Below are 20,268 nucleotides of genomic sequence, written 5' to 3'. Positions count from 1 at the left end.
CCATTGCTGTATCAGAAAGGAGGGGAACACAAACTGCCTAACTTGGATTTAAAGAAAAAACTTTGACTTAGTTTATTCAGGAAACAGAAGAATCTCTTTGTGAGGCAGTAATGTCTGACAGAAGGAAAAAAGAGAGCCACCAGCATTTCACTCAGGTAGTCAGGATCAGAGGAAGAAATGATTCTTCTCTTGCCTTAGCCCCACTGTGGATTCAGGAATGAACTTGTAGTTCATAATCTAGATGGAGAACTTGCATACTTTGGGCATGTTCGTTGTCATTTTGCCTTTCAAAGTGGGGTGATTGTTTTCACATTTGTGAAAAGTAAAATTCTAAACCCATGTATCTTTGCATTCCTATGTTGTAATTTGGTTATCTTCCATCCCTGCAGAGGTCTCTGTGGCTGCCTGTGCTGTGCTTAGCACTCACCCATTGCCATGAGCCCTCACCCAGCGTGAATTTGGCATCAGGGAAGAGAACAGTGGCATGGGGCAGGAGTGGAGGTGTTAAAGCACAAGAGACAACACGTCCGTACACCCTTATACAGTCTCAAAACCCAAATCAGAATGATTTCAGAAATAACATTTGTTTAGAGTGTATCTGACTTTGCGCCTAAATATAATACTCACCTGCTGGGTGTGTTTTGGACTTGTATAAATTTTTGGTCATGCCTCCATGGTTTCATGGCACTTGGTTGGCTCACTTAGGCAATTGCAGAGCGAATGGTGTTAATGAGGCAGTAGTACCAACCAGCTAGCCCCACACATAAACTTTCGTAGCCCAGGACTTTATACAAGTCTTGGTTCCTTATCTGTAGATGTATGCTGTTATTCACAATGGAGATGCAGACGTGTAAGTGGTTTAATTAAACCAGTGTTATGAAAGAAGGAGGAGAAAATAAACAACCTTGGTGGTAATATTGGCAGATAATTTGGAATTGACTGGGGTTTTAATTACTTTAATTTTTTTTAATTTTAAGATTTTTATAGTCCCTATATCTGTTTTATCTTATTAATTATATGATTTTTTATCATAAAATGAAAAGCACAATTTGTAAAATTTAGTATTATAAATAAACTTCTGATTTTTGAACTTTTTAGAATAATTTTAAAAGTAGTGGAAAGAAGAGCCAAATTCCAGTACAGTTGGATTTGGGAGGAATGCTAACCGCATTGGAAAAGAAGCAGCACTCCCAGAATGCAAAGCAGTCCTCCAAACCAGTGGTGTTCTCAGGTAAAAGAGTCTTTTCATTTCAGACAAATGATTGAAGTCTTTTTCAGTAGACTATTTTGTGACTGTTTTTTCTTGTAATCAAAAGTTGTTTATATATGATCAAAATAATGTGGTGCTGGAATAAGGATAGTTATAGACCAGTAGAATAGAATTGAGAATCCAGAAATAAACACACATATCTATGGCCAGTGAATTTTTAACAGGGTTGTTGAGTTCATTAAAAGGACAAAGAACAATCATTTAAAAAATGGTCCTGGGGCAACTGGATTTCCACATGCTTAACAATGAAGTTGGACCGCCAACCTCACACCATATACAAAAATTAACTCAAAATGGATCAACAACTTAAATATAAGAGCTAAAACTTGAAACTCTTAGAAGAAAACAGAGGTAAATCTTCATGACCTTGGATTAGGTGATGAATTTTTAGAAAGGACACCAAAAGCACAAGCAACAAAAGCAAAAATAGATAAATTGGATTTCATCAAAATTAAAAACTTTTGTGTACCAAATGACATTATTAAGAAAATGAGAAGACAACTTATAGAATGGGAGAAAATATTTGAAAATCGTATAAGGATTTAAGATCCAAATATATAAGAACTCTTACAATTCAGTAACACTCATTTAAAAAATGGGCAGAGCTCTTGAAAAGACATTTCTCCATGAGAAGGTATATGTACAGTCAATAACATGTGAAAAGATGCTCAACATTGGTAGTCATTAGAGAAATGCAACTTAAAACCACACTGAGGCAGTTCTTGAAACCTACTATGATAGCTCTAACCAGAAACATGGAAAATAACAAGTGTTTGTGGGGATTTGGAGAAATTGGAACTGTTGCTGATGGAAATGTTAAATGGTGCACTTACTTTGGAAAACAGTCCCATGGTTCTTCAGAATGCCAAATAGAGAGTTGTCATGTGACTTGGCAATTCCACTCCTCTGAATGTATCCAAAAGAATTAAAAACAGAGACTCAGACACTTGTACACCAGTGTTCATAGCAGCATTATTCGTAGTAGCCCAAAGATGGAAACACCCCAAATGTATATCAACAGATGAATGGGTAAGCAAAAGGTGGTATATACATACAATGGAATATTCAGCCTTAAAAAGGAAGGAAATTCTGTCATAGAAAGTAGATTAGCAGTTACCAGGGGTTGAGGGGAGTGGGGAATGAGGAGTTATTGTTTAATGGGGATAGATTTTTATTTCGGGGCATGAAAAAGTTCTGGGTATGGGTAGTGGTGATGTTTCCAACAATGTTGTGAACGCAGTTGATGCCACTGAATTGTGAAGTGAAGAACGGTTAAAATAGTAGTTTCTATGTTATATGTATTTTATCACAAAATTTTTAAAGTTATTTAAGTACGATGATTTTAAGAAATAGGTCTTATTAAAAGGTGGGTTTTCGGGACTTCTCTGGTGGTCCAGTGGTAAAGAATCCACCTTCCAATGCAGGGGATGCAGGTTCAATCCCTGGTCAGGGAACTAGGTTCCCACATGCCACAGGGCAGCTAAGCCCATATGCCAAAACTCCTGAGCTCAAGCATCTCAGCTAGAGAGCCCATGTGTCACAAACTACAGAGCCCACGCACCCTGGAGCCTGCGCGCCACAACTAGAGAAGAGAAAACCTGCGCACCACAACTATAGAGAACCCTGCACACTGCAGCAAAAGATCCCACGTGCCGCAACTAAGACCCGATGCAGCAAAAAATAGATAGATAAACATTAAAAACAACAACAACATGGGTTTATGGGTTTTCCACTTGATGTGATGACTTGGTGTACCTAAAAGTCTTACGTAAGTGCCCTGTACAGGTTATAAATCTTCACCAGATTGAAATGAATTACCTGCCTGTCCATGGGAACGCAGCGGGTGGCAGTGTTGGCTTGGTAGTGATGCAGTCATTCTCTCCTCTGAAACACCTCTTAGAGCCAAGATAGTTAAAATTGGCAATATGTTATACAGAGAAATAATGCACATTTGCCTCCATAGTCTTTTAAATATGTTTCCCTCTGAGGCAGTTTATTTACTTTAAAAGTGAAAAATAGGTATCCAAGGAAATGGTAAAGAAGCTTACTTTTTTTGGTTTCTGAAGCATTTTAAAGCAGTTTGTGGACATCATGTCATTTTACTTATAAATACCTCAATCTGCATCTCTAACTGATGGTGATTTTATTATGGCATTAATCCCAGAAAGGATAAACATGATTTGTCTCTTCAGGGGAGGGAGGTAGCATTTTTTTTCTTTTGAAAATTTTCAAACATCTGGAAAAGCCGAATAAAATCATGCAGTGACCACCCATGTACTCACCATCTAGATTCTAATTTTTTTCAATCTCGTAATTTTTCCAGAGGTCAGCAAACTATGACCTGCTGGCTGCTGGCTGTAAAGTTTTATTAGAACACAGCCAGCACTTGTTCATTTAAGTATTATCTGTGGCTGCTTTTGAGTTATAATGGCAGTTGAGCATTGCAGTACGCATATGCTCATTAGCCTAAAATACTTGCTCTCTGGCCCTTTAAGGAAAAGTTTGCTGACCCCGATTTATCCATTCATCAATATGTTGTTTTTTATTTTTGCTGCATTTAAGGTCGGTTGCAGACACCACTGTATTTTACCCCCAAGTGTTACAGCATGCATATCATTTACTAGAATTCAGTATTTATTTATGGCTCTTCTTTTCCTTTGGAGGTAAAATATGCATTTAGTGACATGCACAGATCTTAAGTGCACCATTTGAAGCCTTTTGGCAAATGTGTAACTGTGTAACGTAGACTCGTGGCTATGTAGGACATCGTCAACACCCTTGAAATTTTCCTCAGCCCCTTCCCATTCCAGTCATTCCCTGCTGCTACCCGCAGGCAACCATGGTTCTGATTTTTTTTCTGCCATAGACTAGTTTGTCCTTGTTCTAGAACTTCATGTAAGTGGAATCTTAGTATATGCTTCTTTGTGTAAGTTTTCTTTCACTCGACACAATATTTTTGTGACTTACTTACACTGTAGATGTATGTCAGTAGTTCTTTTTGTTTTTTATTGAGATGAAATTCATGTAGCGTAAAATTAACCATTTTACACTGTACAATTTAGTGGCGTTTAGTACATCCACAGTGTTGTGTAACCATCACCTCTGTCTAGTTCCTAATATTTTTATCACCCCAAAAGGAAACCCCTACCCATTAAGCTCCCCATTTTCCTCCTTTCCCCAGTCCCTGGCAACTACCTATGGATCTGCCTATTCTGACATTTTATATAAATGGAATCATATAGTTTGCGACCTTTTCTGTCAGTCTGCTTTCACTTAGCTTAATGTCTTTGATGTTCATCCATATTCATGTATCTTATTTCACCAGTGTTTGTGATCGAATCATATTCTGTTGACCACAATTTCTTTATCTATTGATGGACATTTAGGCTGTTTCCACCTTTTGTCTGTTGTGGATAATACTGCTGTGATTATTCATGTACAAGTATTTGAGTGTCTGTTTTCAATTCTCTTGGGAGAGTGGAATTGCTGGGCCACGTGGTATTTAGTTTATAAATTGCCAGACTGTTTTCCAAACTGCCTGTGTACCATATTACACTCACCAGTAATGTATGAATGTTCTCCTGGTTCCACATCCTCATCAACAGTTGATGTTGTTGGTCTTAATTTTAGCCATTCTGATGCGAGTGGAGGTGGGATTATTTGAAGCTGAAAATTCTGAACACTCTCTGGCAGATGATTTTATATGGGCTGCTGAATGATATAGTCAGCAGTTTCCCAAATAGCCTTCTCATGGCTACAGCAGAAGTAAGTTTTAGTGAGTTTCATAGTGACCTTTATTAAAAGCCCAGAGTACAAATTTAAAATGTCTGAATGCAGTTAATTTAGCCCATGTACAGTGTGGCTGAGGCACCAGTCGACGGTGTGTCCCTGAACCCAGTGTTTCTTTTTCACACAGTATCCCCAGGATTGCCAACAATGGCACTGCCTGGGAGTGAGCTGAAAGTGCAGGTTCCAGGAACACCTCAGGAGTGGTACACTAGAACCACTTGGTATGGGAAGGGCAGTAGGTGTTTTTAACAAGCACACAGTGGGATTTTTTGTTTTGTTTTGTCTTTGTTTTTCACTTTTTTGTGGTGGAAAATTTGAAACATAATCAAAAGTAGAGAGAATATGATGAATACTGCCACCATGTGCCCATTACCCAGCTCCATCAGTTAACAACATTTTGCCAGTCTTGTTGCATCTGGAACTCTACTTTTTTTTTCTGAAGTACTTGTAGACATCAGGTCATTTAGCCTGTAAATACATCAGTATCTCTAATTGATGGTGATTTTGTTTTTAATTGAACCACTCTGCCATCCTCCCGTCTAATAATATTAATGATTATTTCTTGCTAGCCTCTTGTATCCAGTCTGTATTTAAATTTCTTTGTCTCAATGATTTTGGTAATTTTATTCATTTCAGGATCCACAGTTTTATACATCACATGTGTGAGTAATTCTTACATATATCAAAACTTGGGACCACTGCCTTCTTAGATATTCCTCAAAGTTGCTTTTCTCAGCTCATCTTCTGTTTGGTAAAGGCCTGCAGTGTTGGCCTTTCCAGAGAAATCTGCAAAGTGCTTGGCCAACCGCTGATTCTGAAGAATGTAGCTTCTTGGGGAGCCTGCAGGGAAGTGTGTAAACTACTGACTGAGCATTCTAGATCTCCAGTCAAAGGTAAAAGCAGGAAAAGTGAGGGAACTACCTCTGAGGCTATATGAGGTGGCTATTTTGCAACTAGTTTCAAGTTGGACCTTTTAGATGCAGTTGTGTATGAAGTACATAAACAGTTTTGCAAGGAGTGGGGGCCTTCAATCAGATGATATTTTTAAGTATTTGAGGTTGTCAGATTGTAAGGTTGGGATTTTGGTAGTATTGAAAGGACATTTTGGTCAGAGATCCCAGGAATACCCAAATACTGACATGTCCATCACCTTCCTTTTTGACATCAGTAAGGGAACCATTCTTTGCAGAAAAAGTAAAAATTAGGTAAGAGGAATTCAGGGTTCCTCTTTATTTTAGATGAGCCAGTACCAAGTACCCCTATGTGGGGCTTTTGTGCCAGAACACAACTTAAGTCAAAGGCCTTTGGAGGCTTATGTCTATTCTGGAGCCCAAGTCAGGCCTTCCCAACTGGCTGGTCAGATTAAAGAGGAGGTGAATGCTTTTACCAGCAGCATAGGGAAGAGTAGCCCTGGCCACCTAGCAGACGGTGTGTTTAAGATATGTTTCTTGTAGACAGCATATAGTCGGAGCTTTCTTTTTTATACAGGCCAACAATCTCTGCCTGTTGAGTGGGGTGTTTTACTCATTCATGTTTAATGTAATTGTTACTTTGGTTGGATTTACTGCTGTTGTTATTTTTTTCTGATTCTTATTTATTCTTCTGTTCATCCTTAACTGCTTTATTTTATGTTAAATATAGAGTACCATTTTGATTCCTTTGTTGATTTTTTCCTTTACTTTAAAAATCCTATTTTCTTAAAAATTAAGTGGTTGCTTATAAATAAGTAAATTAAGCAATGAATTCTGTCATTGTTTATCTAGGAACATCTATATTTTACATTCATTTTTTGAAGGATAGTTTTGCCGGGTATAGAATTTTTGGTTGACTTTTTTTTCTCCCAATACTTTGAATGGCATTCCATTGCCCTCTTGCCTCCATTGTTGACAGTGAGACATCAGATATTACTTGTCTTGTTGTTCCACTTTCTGTGGTGAGTTGTTTTTCCCTTGATACTTTCCATAGTTTTTCTTTGTTTCCACCTTCAACAGTTTGACTATGATATGTCTAGGTGGGAATCTCTATATTTATCCTTCCTTTGGTTGGGTACTGTTTATCCTATTTTGGCTTTGTAGATTAAAGTTTTCATCAAATTTGGGAAATTTAGGGCCATTATTTCTTCAGAATATTTTTTGTCTTTTCTCTTTCCTCTCCTGGCACTCCCATTATATGTATAGTGGTATGTTTGTTGTTGCTCCACAGGTCTCTTGAGGCTGTCTTCATTTTTTCAATCTTTTAAAATCTTTAAAATTTTTCTTTAAATTGAATAGTTTCTATTGATTTATCTTCATGTTCACTGATTTTTCTACCATCTCAAATCTGCTACTGAGCCTTTCTCCTTTGTTATTTGTATTTAATGAAATCCTGTGTTTTCATCTATTCTCATAGTTGCCTTGAAGTCTTGGTCATCTGTGTCCCACAGCTGGGAGCACTCAAAGACAGTTTCTGTTAACTTCCTTTTTTCTTTAGTATGGGTCACACTTCCTTGTTTCTTTGGAAGTTTGAAAAATTTTTTGTTGAATACTGAATATTTCAGTTAATATATTGTAGCAACTCTGGATTTGATTTTTTCCTTCTGAGAGTAGTGATTGTGCTGGGGTTTTTTTGTTTTGTTTTGTGTAAGGAACTGCCTTGGTCTGAATTTGGTGGCTGTCTTCCTCACAGTGTGTGGTTGTTGATGTCTCTGCTCAGTTATTTTTTTTTTGTTTTTATTTTGTTTTTGGCTTGCCTTTCCAGGAGTCACCCCTGTGTCTACACAGCACTTTTAAAACATATTCCAAAATTAAGGAGGGTGGGTAAAATATATTTGGAAAAATACTGATGGTTGTTGAAGCTGGACAGTGAGTACCTGAGTTTGTTGTTATACATTCTCTTTTTCTTTGGTATGTGTTTAGAAATTTTCCTAATTAAAAAGTAGGGGGAAAGTATGAACAAGTTAACTATTTCCTTGGGAACAGGAACAAGGTGGGAAGTAGAACAGAACCATAGTATGCAGTTGAAGTGTACTGAGTAGTGATTGTGGTCATGTATTTACACTGTGCAGGGAATTTAGGAAAGTATGTTTATGTCTAGAAAACTCAAGAGAATCAACTTGAAATATAACTAGGATTTTATAAGGTAGTGAGGTAGAAGGTATGCATAGGGAAGCCAGTGGCCAACTCCTGCAAAGGCAGTGTCAACTGAAAATGGTGGAGTAAAAGGCATCTTAAATCTTAAGTACAAGCTACCCGGAAAAATTCTTAATCAAAAAATGAGACCCACACATCATCAGATTTTACTGAGCAACATAGGAGATTTGATTACAACATAGAAGATTTGATTACAACATAGGAGCAATATAGGAGATTTGATTACAGGGATAGGAAGCTGGTTCTCTAAGGGACAATTTGATGAGGATGAGGAAGGTTGTGGGTATGGGCGGGCAGCATAAGGAGCCCCTGAGACAGATCTGCAGCGAGCCTGCCCTCTGGAGCCAGGCAGGTGGCGGGCAGCAGCCTGAGCCATGTGTCCCTACTGTGTTGTAGTCGGGGCGGTGCCCGTCCTCTCCAAAGACTCCATGTCAGGGAAGAAGGGCCACCGCTTTGGCCAGGTGAAGACCCCGCACAACCCCTTAGACTCCAGCGCCCCCCTGATGAAGAAGGGGAAGCAGAGGGAGGTCCCCAAGGCCAAGAAGCCAACCTCGTTGAAGAAGGTGTGTGGTGTTTTGTTTGAAATTGGGCGCGAGAAAACCTACAGACTCTCCTGTATCTGTGTTACTCCTTTCGACTCTTACATTTTTAGATTTTAACCTTCACTCTCATTTGAAACTGCTCTTGTCAAGATGGGTACACGATTTTCTGAAAGATGATCCCTTGCTCTTCCCACATGGTGTGCTAGAGCGAGTGAAGCAGGGTGCCTTAGCTGCTGGAGGGGGAGGCCTTATTTATTTATTTTAATACTTTGGAATGACATGGACAGAAAACCAGAAATGGGGGAGTATGTTCTCATTCACATTTTTTACCCTCATTCTACCCAAGGCAATCTGTCTAGTGCTCAGATTTGGTAAATATTGGACACTTCCTGGCACACGTTCTTTGATTTAATTTTCAAAGCAGCCTGTGGAGTGTGGTGGGTCTCAGATGGAGGAAGGCATGTCTTGCCTGGGGCCAGGTAACAGTTGAGCTGCACAGTTGCATCAGAGCCCAGTTCTCACATGCCCTGCTCTGTGCACCCAGGGGGAACATGCTGCTCCTGGGCTGTGGGTGAGAGGGTTGGGCCCACCCATGGGGGTGGGTGGGGAGTAAGGGCACAAACAGGCACAGTGCCAACCAGCTTAACTTGGGTGGCTTATTTTGCAGAAGAGCTTATTTTTAAGTGCAAGTATTTAGATGTTTTGATCGTTTATTTAATTTTAAAGATTATTTTGAAAGAGCGGCAGGAGAGAAAGCAACAGCGTCTCCAAGAAAATGCTGTGAGCCCAGCTTTTGCCAGTGACGATGTGCAAGATGGAGAGAGCGGTGGTGACGACCAGGCCCTCGGGCAGCCTGACCCCTCAGGTACCGAGTTCTGTTGGTTTGCTTCTTAAAGAATCCTTCAGCGGGGGCGGCCGTATGCACAGCCAACTGTCTGGGCTTTGCCCAGCCCTTGTCCCTGTGTGGTAAAAGCACGTGGGCGTTGGGCCTTGGGAATGCAGAAGTTTTCAGTCTCCTAACTTGACAGTAAGAGGACGTCCCTATGGGCAGGTGGAGCTTCTCGTGCCTCTGCTTCTCAGGGGTGAGAGGGACAGAGGGGTGAGGCCCCTGAGTTCGATCTGTGTGACATTGGATGGTCCTCACAATTTGAAGTGCCATGAGAATTAACACCATTAACTGCAGAGCTGCTTGCCCACAAGTGTGTGAGACATGGTGTCATACAAGAAATGGGTTAAGTAAGCATTTTAGTGAATTATACATTCAGAACAGTACACAAATCAGAAGCATATAGCTGGAGGACTTTATACCGAGTTCAGAATTGTATCAGCCCCACAGTCCCCATGATTCCCGCTCAAGGCCTCAGCCCTGTCTGCAGCCCTACCCGTGAGCTTTCAGGCTTTGTTCCAGTGGAATCTTGTAGTGTGTGCCCCTCTGGCCAGCAGTATATCTGTGGCCTGTAGAAGTAGTACCAGATTGTCTTTGCTGCATAGCATCCAGGTGTACAAACGTGCCAGGTGGCATGGGAGTGTTGTGGGCGTTTCCACTTTGGGGCTATTAGAAGCACAGGTGCTGTGGCAGCGTGGGATGTATATAGGGGACGTGAGCACCCCTCCTGCTGGCATTTCCCCGGGGTGGATCTTGGGGTTGGGTCCACTGCCACCCAGCCTAGAGGCTCCTGCCATACAGGCTGCCAGGGGTTTTACAAGCTACGCCTATGGGTGGTGGAGAGGCCAGCCACGGGACATTGTCTTTCCTGGTGGATGAACTCCTTCCTCTGGCGATGTTATTGCACTTGCACTTTGGAAGTGTCTAGAAGTAACAATTTGAGTGTTGTAAGCTGTTATTGAATCCTGTCTGATGGATTTAAACACACCTATTGTGGCTTTCCCAGTTTAGATGTTCAGCTTCTCTTTTAAGGGTTATTTGATAAAGGAATGGTTTCAGGCATTTGCAAAAAAATTGAGAACTAATAAACCTGCTTTTAAAACTTATTGATAAGAACTTCAGGTTAAATTTCAAAATTAAAAAATAAATTTGGCCACTGAAACGACACATTTAAAAATGGTTAGGGAATTCCCTGGTGGTCCAGTGGTTAGGACTCCACGCTCTCACTGCCAGGGGCTCGGGTTCCATCCCTGGTTGGGGAACTAATATCCTTCATGCTGCGTGGTGTGGCCAAAAAAACCAAAAACAGTTAAAATGGTAAATTTTGCAAATATTTGCCGCAATAAAAATAAGAAATAACTAAATAAGGGGCGGGGAGGCACCTCTAGGCAGTGCAGAGAGTCGCCCGGTTCTTCTGATTTCCCAAGCCATTCCCATCACTCCTCTGCCTGCTGTGACACTCGGTGGCCGTGTCTGGATGTGGCGGGTGTGTGCCGCCGAGTCTGGCTGCTCTGGCGACACTGCCGCTGTTGAGCATTCCCTGCCTCAGTCCCCGCAGTCTGTGTGTGGAGCCCTGGAGGGGCCATGCTGTGACTTCTTTCTCTAAAACTCCAGGGGGAACAGAAGAGTTAGTGTCCTGTGCTTCTGTGGCAGAGAGCAAGTCGGAAGACCAGCTGGGAGCTGAGCCCCAGAAGGAGGTGGACGCCTGCCCCAAGATCCACAGCCGGCGGTTCAGGGAGTGAGTGAGCCTGGCAGCTGTGCCTGCAGTGGGGCCTGGGGCACTGTGCTCACTCTGACACTGGGCGTTGAGTTCTTCACCCACTGGCTCATCTGGGCCCCGGTGTTTGCACCCTCCCGGTGGAAGGTGGCTAGGACCTGGTTGTAACACATGCCAGGGCTACCTAATCTGCTCCCGAGAGGTCCTAGTGCCGTGATGCCAGAGGTGCCCTTGAATCCAAGCTGTGGTTGGGGGAACGGGTAGTGAGGTGACAGCCCGTTGCATCTGGGTTCCCCTCTCGTTGTGTAATTTCTGTATGTAATTTCTTAGGGCACTCCGCCTCCTTCCCTCCCACTTTTCTTCAGGATAGACTCCCCAAACATTTTTTTTCATGAGGAGAGGTGCCCGGGAGTGGCTGCCCTGGGGACATGGGGCCCAGAGGTCTTTTGTCCCTTATAGTTAGGGCTGGAGAGGATGCCTCCATCCATACCTTTCATAACATCCTATCAGGAGTTCCACCTTTTTGACTAGTATTGCTCATCAAAGCGTGATTTCTTGAAAGTGGCATGCTGTCCCCCTCATCTGAGGTGTGCCAGGAGCAGTGTGCTGGAGTGTCGCAGCCAGTGGAAACGTGACTGTGTCTAACGTTTCTTTCAGCTACTGCAGCCAGATGCTCAGTAAAGAAGTTGACGCTTGTGTTACGGACCTGCTGAAAGAGCTGGTTCGTTTCCAAGATCGTATGTACCAGAAAGATCCAGTCAAGGCTAAGACCAAACGCCGACTTGTGTTGGGGCTGAGGGAAGTTCTCAAACATCTGAAGCTCAAAAAGTTGAAATGCGTCATCATCTCCCCCAACTGTGAGAAGATACAGTCGAAAGGTAAGGGCGCTGTGGCGTCCCTGGCATGTGGCCCCCTGCCCTCTGGCTGCCACACACGCATCAGCAGCTAAGGGGCACCGCAGCCTCGGCACCTCAGTTTCTTTCATTTTCTCTTAACTGAGTAATTTGTTTCCAGAGTTTATGGGATCAGCCAGTGCATTCCTCTGTGAGGCAGGCTGTGGTCTTCACAGCTCAGCTGGCCTGCGCAGGCCTCTTGTGGTTACTGGTCACTCGCACCACAGAGGCTTTGTGACTGGCAGCTAGGCGGTCCCTGCATTGGGCTTTTGTCGGTTTTAAATGTGCTTGCTCAGTCTGTGACTAACTCATCTGTCCACTGATTAAAGATGGGTTTGTTGGGCTTCCCTGGTGGGACAGTGGTTGAGAATCTGCCTGCCAGTGCAGGGGACACGGGTTTGAGCCCTGGTCTGGGAAGATCCCACATGCCACGGAGCAACTGGGCCTGTGAGCCACAACTACTGAGCCTGCGTGTCTGGAGCCTATGCTCCGCAACAAGAGAGGCCACAACAGTGAGAGGCCCGCGCACCGCAATGAAGAGTGGCCCCTGCTCGCCGCAACTAGAGAAAGCTCTCGCACAGAAATGAAGACCCAACACAGCCAAAAATAAATAAATAAAAAGAACAACAACAACAAAAAGATGGGTTTGTCCAAGCACTTGGCCATCTTACTGATGCTGGAAGATTGGTTCCGTTTTTCGGGATGTGATACGCTGGGCGAGGTGACTGACAGATGGACGTCTGCGACACCTCCCATTGGCCCTTGGGTGGTCCATTTTGTGTCCTCCTCAGGCTGCGCAGTAGAGGGGTTGTCAGTTAAGAGCAGAATGCCGTCACTTAGACACTGGTCCTCCATCTTCGTGTAAGTGTTCGGAGTCCTTCTCTGGTCCTATTCCTCTCTCCTTCAGTGTAAACTTCCACTCGGCTGGAACTGGACTTTGAGGGATCCAGTCCAGATCCTAGCCCTGAGCTTTTCTGGTTGCTGTTCCAGTCTGAAGACTTGAGGTTTCCTGACTTGCCTGCAGCACCCAGGGGCACTAGGGCAGCAGCTGGACCTGCTCATTGCCAGCCCAGTGGGCTTATCCCTGTCCTAGTTCAGGGCAGGTCCAGTCCCAGCCATCAGAAAGAGGTCTCGGGACCTGCCTATTCGGTTGTGTGCTGGCAGTGTCCCCACCACAGTCCCATGGCAGGCGCTGAACTTGAAATGAATCACTCCTCAAGCTCTCACCCGGCTACCTGAACCTCTTAAGGCAATGGGTGCATCGGGCATTCTGCAGCTTCTCTCCTGGAATCGTTCCAGGCTCTGTGCTTCCTGTGCAGCTGTCGTCCTGGGGACGGCCTCCCCCATCTCCTGTTGGGGTGTGGTGTTTAGTGGCTCTCGTGCACTCCTTTGTCTCGGGGTGTGCACATCCCCCAGTGGCTTATGAGAGAAAGGGTACATGGCAGCACATTTAGAAGATGGTGCTTGAAATCCAGGCTTTCTGGTTTCTGACCTTTTCCCCTTTGTTCTCCCTTATCTCTGGAAGCTTGTGGGAAATTCCTTGTGCGCAGGGTTCTGGGAGGTGGGGCGGTTTGCAGGCAGTGCCCTCAGTTCTCGGACGTGCTGTTGGGTTTGTGCTCTGAATCTCCCTACAGTTGGTCCTCTCTAGGCTCTTCCTGGAACCATGTTGCTCAGATGCTGGGCCTCCTGCACTGCTGTCCTCCTGTGACTTTTCCTCTTCCTTTCACCTCTTTCGTTTGGTTCTGTTTTCCGTAAGGATTCTTCAACTATGTCTCAATCTTTCTATAGAGGTTTTTATTTCTGCTATTATTTTTAATTTCTGGGAGCTATTTTTATTGTTTTCTGAAGTTTCTTTGTGTGTTGCAGCTGCCGTTCCTCTGTGGATGTGTTTCCTCCCTGAGAATAATAGTGATGTGAGGTTTCCTTCTCCCTGCATAGCCTCCCTTCCCAGGTGGTTTGCTGTTTTGATCTCATGGTGGAGGTTTCTGCAGATACCGGTGTCTGCTATCTGTTTGTCTTTTTAATTATTAAATTTTTTTGGCCACACCGTGCAGCATGTGGGATCTTAGTTCCCCAACCAGGAATCAAACCTGTGCCCCCTGCATTGGGAGCATGGAGTCTTAACCACTGGACCACCAGGGAAGTCCCCTGTTTGTCTTTAACAGCTATTATAGCTGACTAGAAATCTGGGGGTGGGGCTGGCATTTAAAGGCTTTGAGCTGCATTTGAGGGCAGTGGTTCTCAAACTGTAGTGAGCATCAGAGTCACCCAGGAGGCTGGTGAAGACACAGATTCCAGAGTTTCTTCCTGAGCAGGTTCAGCAGGCCCCAAAATTTGCATTTCTAGTAAGTTCTTAGTTGCTGCTGTGGATGCCAAGCTAGAACCTCTGCTGTAGGATGACAGCTGGGCTGCTGCTCTGTCTCTCTGACTCCATATTCCCTGGGGAAGAACTCTCTTACCTCCTGCTGGGAGTCTGTGACCTTGTCCTTACGCCCACGGTTAGAAGTGTGGGTCCCAGTGTCCCACAGACCTGCCCATCTGCCTCACCAGAGGCCTGGCACTGGCATGTCGGCTGGGTGAAGTGGGTCTGGACATCAACTTGCTGTCACCTCATCTGAACTTCACCCTGTCTCTGAAGTGCCCGGTGCTGCCTGTTAGCTGCCAAGCTCTGGGGATTGAATTCTAGGGTGTAAATGGCTGGGTCTAGGGGTTTTCCCATTGTTGGCTTAGGTCAGCTGAGTCAACTGTTTGCATTTCAGCTTCCAAAACTTTTTTGCTCTTATCTTGCATTCTCCTGTGGATTTTCACCTTTAAAAGACAAACCAGGGACTTCCCTGGTGGCACAGTGGTTAAGAATATGCCTGCCAATGCAGGGGACACGGGTTTGAGCCCTGGTCCAGGAAGATCCCACATGCCACAGAGCAACTAAGCCCATGTGCCACAACTACTGAGCCTGCGCTCTAGAGCCCGAGAGCCACAACTGCTGAGCCCATGTGCCGCAGCTACTGAAGCCCACGTGCCTAGATCCCGTGTTCCACAACAAGAGAAGCCATCCCAGTGAGAAGCCCGTGCACCTCAACGAAGAGCAGCCCCCCGCTCACCGCAACTAGAGAAAGCCCACATGCAGCAACAAAGACCCAAAGCAGCCAAAAATAAATTTTAAAATTATAATAATAATAAATTTAAAAAGACAAACCAAAAAATGGGAATGTGTGTACTCAGTTGGCAGTCCACCTTGCTCTTTCTTTAAGCCTCCACTCCTCTGACTGTGGCAGAGAATGGAGCTAAGAATGTACTGATGGACATCTCAAGGATTTGTTACTCATTTAAAATACGTTGTTTAATCATCCGTCCCTACATTGTTTTTTTTTTTTTTTTGCTTTGAAGCATAAAGAACTCGATTATGTGTTTTAGGAATGTTTATTCCTTTGAAAAGATAGCCAATAGATTGTCATCATTTTACATGTAAGATTTAGTATTACAGCCTGGGATTATGTTAAAATACTGTATTTGCTCCGAGTGGCATTTTTCTGACAATTCTGAACTTAAACTTTAAATGGAAATTGTTTACCTGATTGAGCATTTGCTTGTTTTAAGTTGTCTTCCTGTGGAACTTTGAGAAGTCGGCACTTGGAGATGCTTTCAGCTCTCACTAGTAACGTCGGCTGGGAGCTGGGCTGAGCAAAACCATCTTGACTTGGCTGCTGTGTCGGGGAAAGCAGGGCATGCTTCCAGTGTCCTCTCCCAGGGGAGTCAGAGGACGCGCTGAATTCCCTCAAAACGAGATGTGACAACACGTGTGAAGTGTGATGTCATCTACCAGGGAGGCTCCTTGGGGCTGGTCACATGGGCACCCTCTGCCTGGCATGTCCCCACATTCCAGACTCACAGAAGGAAAGCTGGTGTTCAGTGTAATCCTCATATGCATTTTGGGTACAGTAGCCACTCTTCATAGTTGGGGTGACAAGGGTCCTCCCAAAGCCCAAATTCAGGGACCAGAAGGGTCAGCCAAGTAAGTTGGCCTTTTTATGGATGGCAGCTGTTGGGCCGGTCGCATTATAGCTCTTTTCGGTACACTGCTGTAACAGCCTTTGTGACCAGCTCCTGGGTTGGGGTGGACACAAGGCAGAGACAGACTCTTGAGTGAGAGGCCATGGGGCTGATGTTGAAGAGACTCGGTCAGCCTCCCATGGTAAGCTGAAAATATCTCACTGTAAGGAACACAGCCATCGCCTCACCTCTGGTCCTGTCTCCCCCTTTTCACCACCTGCCCAGAACTGTTTTTTCTTTAAAGTTTATATCCCCAGAGATTTCATCCTCATCTTTGATACTCTTCAGGTAGATCTGGGGCAGGGGGGTGGGCAGATTTCAGGGATATGGGGCTTAACCATTAATCCCCAGTCAAACCAGCTGCAGAATGAGTTCCCAGTTCCCTCAGAGCAGTAGGATGTGCATTTGAGAAGTTCCTCTTGAAAGAAGATTAGGTAATCATATATAATTAGATACCAGGTGATAGGAGATCTTGGGAAATTTTTCCTTCCATGCAGATGTTGGGTGTTCACTCAGGAATTGGTCAGTTTCCAGAGGAACCGGGGCAATGCCATGCTGTAACCTCCTTTCAGATGCTAGGTTCAAACAGCTCACCATGCAAGAGGGCAGGATTCAGTGCTTGTTACTTTCCTTTGGGAGTAAGTCCCCCCAGATACTTCCCACCACCCAGAGGCAACCACCATTGCCATATTTTGATGTGTCCTTGTTAGTCCGTGTGTGTGTGTGTGTGTGAGTGTGAGATCTGGTGTCCTGGATCCCATTTGTGCCTTGCTCTTTTTAGTATCACAGTCTGGCTTGGGACACTCCCATTCTTCTGGCTGCGCAGTCCCGGGCTGATGGTCACTTAAGTTGCATTCAGATTTCTGTAGCCGTAAACAAGGATGCACCTTTCACACTGTAGTTTTTTTCTTTTTTTTTTTCTGGCCACGCTGTGCGGCATGCAGGATCTTAGTTCCCCAACCAGGGATCAAGCCCACACCCCCTGCAGTGGAAGTGCAGTCTTAACCACTGAACCACCAGGGAAGTCCACACACTGTTGTTTCTTACTGAACATCTCCGTAGGTACATTCCTAGAGCGAAATGGCCTGTGCACTTACCAGGTTAACGCACATGCCACGCTGCCCCCCGGGGACACTCCAGCCCCTGAAGCCGGGCTGCTGCTTCCTCCTGGCCTCCCCACCCTCTTGGGAAGATTCTGTTAGCATTTTCTTGTGAAGGGAGGTTGAGCACCTTTCCACTTGTTTAAGGGCTTGGCATTTTCTGTAAATTGTTGATTCTTTACCCATTTGTCTTTTAGGATGTCAGTCTTTTTTATATTTATGTATACCTTTTTTTAATAAATAAGAGCCCCTTCGGGTAAGAGTTGTAAATATTTTTGTTTTGTCATGTGTCTGTTTTTCTTTAAACCTTTTTTGGCCATTCAGAGACTTCAGGTGTGTACATATTAGTATTTTTTATTCTTGTTTTTATTGCATCTAGGTTTTGTCATTCATCGACCTTCCTGCTCCAGGATTATTAAAGATTTTTTTTCTTAATTCTTTTTTTTTCCTGGTTCTTCCATGTTTTCATTTTTGTTTAGGTTGAACGCATTTTAGTCTAAGATGGATCTTCGCAGAGGCTGACCTGCTCGCTGTCCCTTCTGCACCTTCTCCGGTGCTTCAGAGTGCTTTTGCAGACCTGCTCAAGCACCACGCATTTGGGTCGTTTCTGGACCTTCCATTCTGTCGCTCTTCATCCCCCGTTTACATTTTTGTAGTTTTATAGCAAGCTTTAATACCTGGCGATGCTAGCCTGACGTTTCCTTTTTCAAAAGGCTGTTCTCATATTATGTATTGGGTTGGCCAAAAAGTTTCTTTGATTTTTAAGTAAAAATAAAAGACACATTTTTCATTTTCACCAAGAACTTTATTGAACAACGTATTCACCCTTTTGTTCCACTACCTTCTGCCATTTTTCAGGCAACTTCATAATTCCATATTCCCAAAACTTTTTGAGCAAAGAACTGTCCCGGGTGCCTTTTACAGTCTTCCAGGAAATGGAAATTTTTTCAGTCAAGAGACTTTTGTAAAGACTGAAATAAATGGAAATCTGAAGGTGCAATGTCTGGTGAATACGACGGATGAATCAGAACTTCCCAGCCCAGCCAAGCTGTAACAGTTTTTGCCTGGTTATCAAAGAAACATGCAGTCTTGCGTCATCCTGATGGAAGATTATGCATTTTCTTTTGACTAATTCTGGATGTTTCTCAAGTGCTGCTTTCATTTTGTCTAACTGGGAGCAGTACTTCTTGGAATTAATCGTTTGGTTTTCCAGAAGGAGCTCATGATAGAGAACTCCCTTCCAATCCCACTGTATATACACCATCACTTTCTTTGGATGAAGACCAGCCTTTGGTGTGGTTGGTGGTTGTTCGTTTTGCTTGCCCCAGGATCTCTTCCATTTCACATTATTGTACAGTATCCACTTTGCATCACCCATCACAATTTGTTTTAAAAACGGAACATTTTCGTTACGTTTCAGTAGAGAATCGCATAACGAAATACAGTCAAGAAGGTTTTTTTGCTTATGTGGAACGCAAACATCAAAGCGATTAACATAACCAAGCTGGTGCAAATGATTTTCAGTGCTTGATTTGAATATTTTGAGTATGTCGGCTGTCTCCTGAGTGTGGTGTAACGTTGATTGTTCTCAGTTAATGTCTTGATTTGGTCGCTATCAACTTCAACTGGTCTGCCCGACTGTGCAGCATCAGCCAGCGAGAAATCTCCAGCATGAAACTTTGCAAATCACTTTTGACACATTTGATCAGTCACAGCACCTTCTCCGTACACTGCACAAATCTTTCTTTTGCGTTTCCACCTTTCTTGAAATAATAAAGCATAATATGCCGAAAATGTTGCTTTTTTTCTTCCATCTTCAATATTAAAATGGCTACACAAAAATTCACCAATTTTGATGTTTTTTTAAATGCCTGCTGATATGGCAGCTGTCACAATACAATCTAACAAAATTGTTTCGAATGAAGTTAAAGACATCTAAGTGCTACTGGAGACATCTTACGGAAAAAAAGAATGAACCTTTTGGCCAACACAATATTTTTTAATTTCTCAAAACCCACTTAGAGTAAGTTACAGTATAAAAAGTTTTACATTAACATAAAATTGACGTGATCATATTGGATCATTCCATCCAAGAGCATAGGTGCCTTTTGTTTAGATTTCCTATTGTGTTTCACTAGCATGTTGAAGTTGCTCTATAAATCTCTCACGTTTCTTGCCACATTTATCCTTACCTGTTGTAGTGTTTGGTTGCTGTCATGTATAAAGTCATTTCTTCCGTTTTATGTTCTAGCTGGCTGATGCGTGTGTGCATACTGGTTTCTGCACTACTTGTGCACAGACGTCCAGATGTGATCCTCCTGTTGGTGGTAACTTGTCAGTGCTGCTGGGTTTCTGGCTTCACAGGCATGTCACCCGCATGCAGGGCTCCCTTAACCCTCTCTGCTCTCAGTGCCACCCCCGCCCCACTCCTGCCTGGCTGCTGCTTCGCTGGGAGGCAGGGTTGGAGGTACTCAGTGACCTCTCTGGGCTCTGGATTTCCATCTCTTAAGTGGGGTGCAGCCTCCCCCTCAGGGTTTTGTGAGGATATAGGAGCCAGTCCACACGAGGCCGTTAGACCGAGAGTGGCACGCGGTATTCAGCAGATACTTAACCAAGCCTTCATTTTTCCATTACGCACAGCACCAGCACCAGATGTTGACTTGACGTGGACATGTTTTATTGCTTTTAGAAGTGTCTCTTGGAGAGTTGATTTCTTCCATGTGGCCTAGAGTAGTAGTGTACTTGCACCGCAGTGACTGGCTCTCTCCTGGTCAAACCTGGCCTGGTACACTGGCTTGAGTAAGGAAATAGCCAGGAGTGTCACTGTCGGGAAAAGCCCTTGGCGGCCAGTGTCACCAGCACGCTCGTGTGATGCACTTCCTTGTCATTTTCA

The 20,268-nt window shown here is 43.8% G+C and overlaps 1 protein-coding gene across 16 annotated transcripts in view; it reads left to right on the top strand.

Annotated features, from left to right (window-relative positions):
• The window catches only part of SECISBP2 (SECIS binding protein 2), a 39,611-nt gene that overhangs the window by 17,246 nt on the left and 2,097 nt on the right, over positions 1 to 20,268 (top strand). For 14 of the 16 annotated variants that reach the window (XM_079925934.1, XM_079925936.1, XM_079925933.1 and 11 more), the window contains 5 exons: positions 1,099 to 1,231; positions 8,584 to 8,750; positions 9,456 to 9,594; positions 11,230 to 11,353; positions 11,990 to 12,210. In XM_079925934.1, coding sequence (XP_079782060.1) covers positions 1,099 to 1,231; positions 8,584 to 8,750; positions 9,456 to 9,594; positions 11,230 to 11,353; positions 11,990 to 12,210 — 784 coding nt within the window. Of the gene's footprint in view, positions 1 to 1,098; positions 1,232 to 8,583; positions 8,751 to 9,455; positions 9,595 to 11,229; positions 11,354 to 11,989 lie in introns of all 16 variants that reach the window. The other 2 variants (XM_079925931.1, XM_079925925.1) reach the window with 2 other exon arrangements.

The sequence above is a fragment of the Stenella coeruleoalba genome (genome assembly GCF_951394435.1).
Source record: "Stenella coeruleoalba genome assembly, chromosome: 7".
In the NCBI taxonomy this organism is placed as follows: domain Eukaryota; kingdom Metazoa; phylum Chordata; class Mammalia; order Artiodactyla; family Delphinidae; genus Stenella; species Stenella coeruleoalba.
This window is presented reverse-complemented; position numbering and strand designations above follow the sequence as displayed.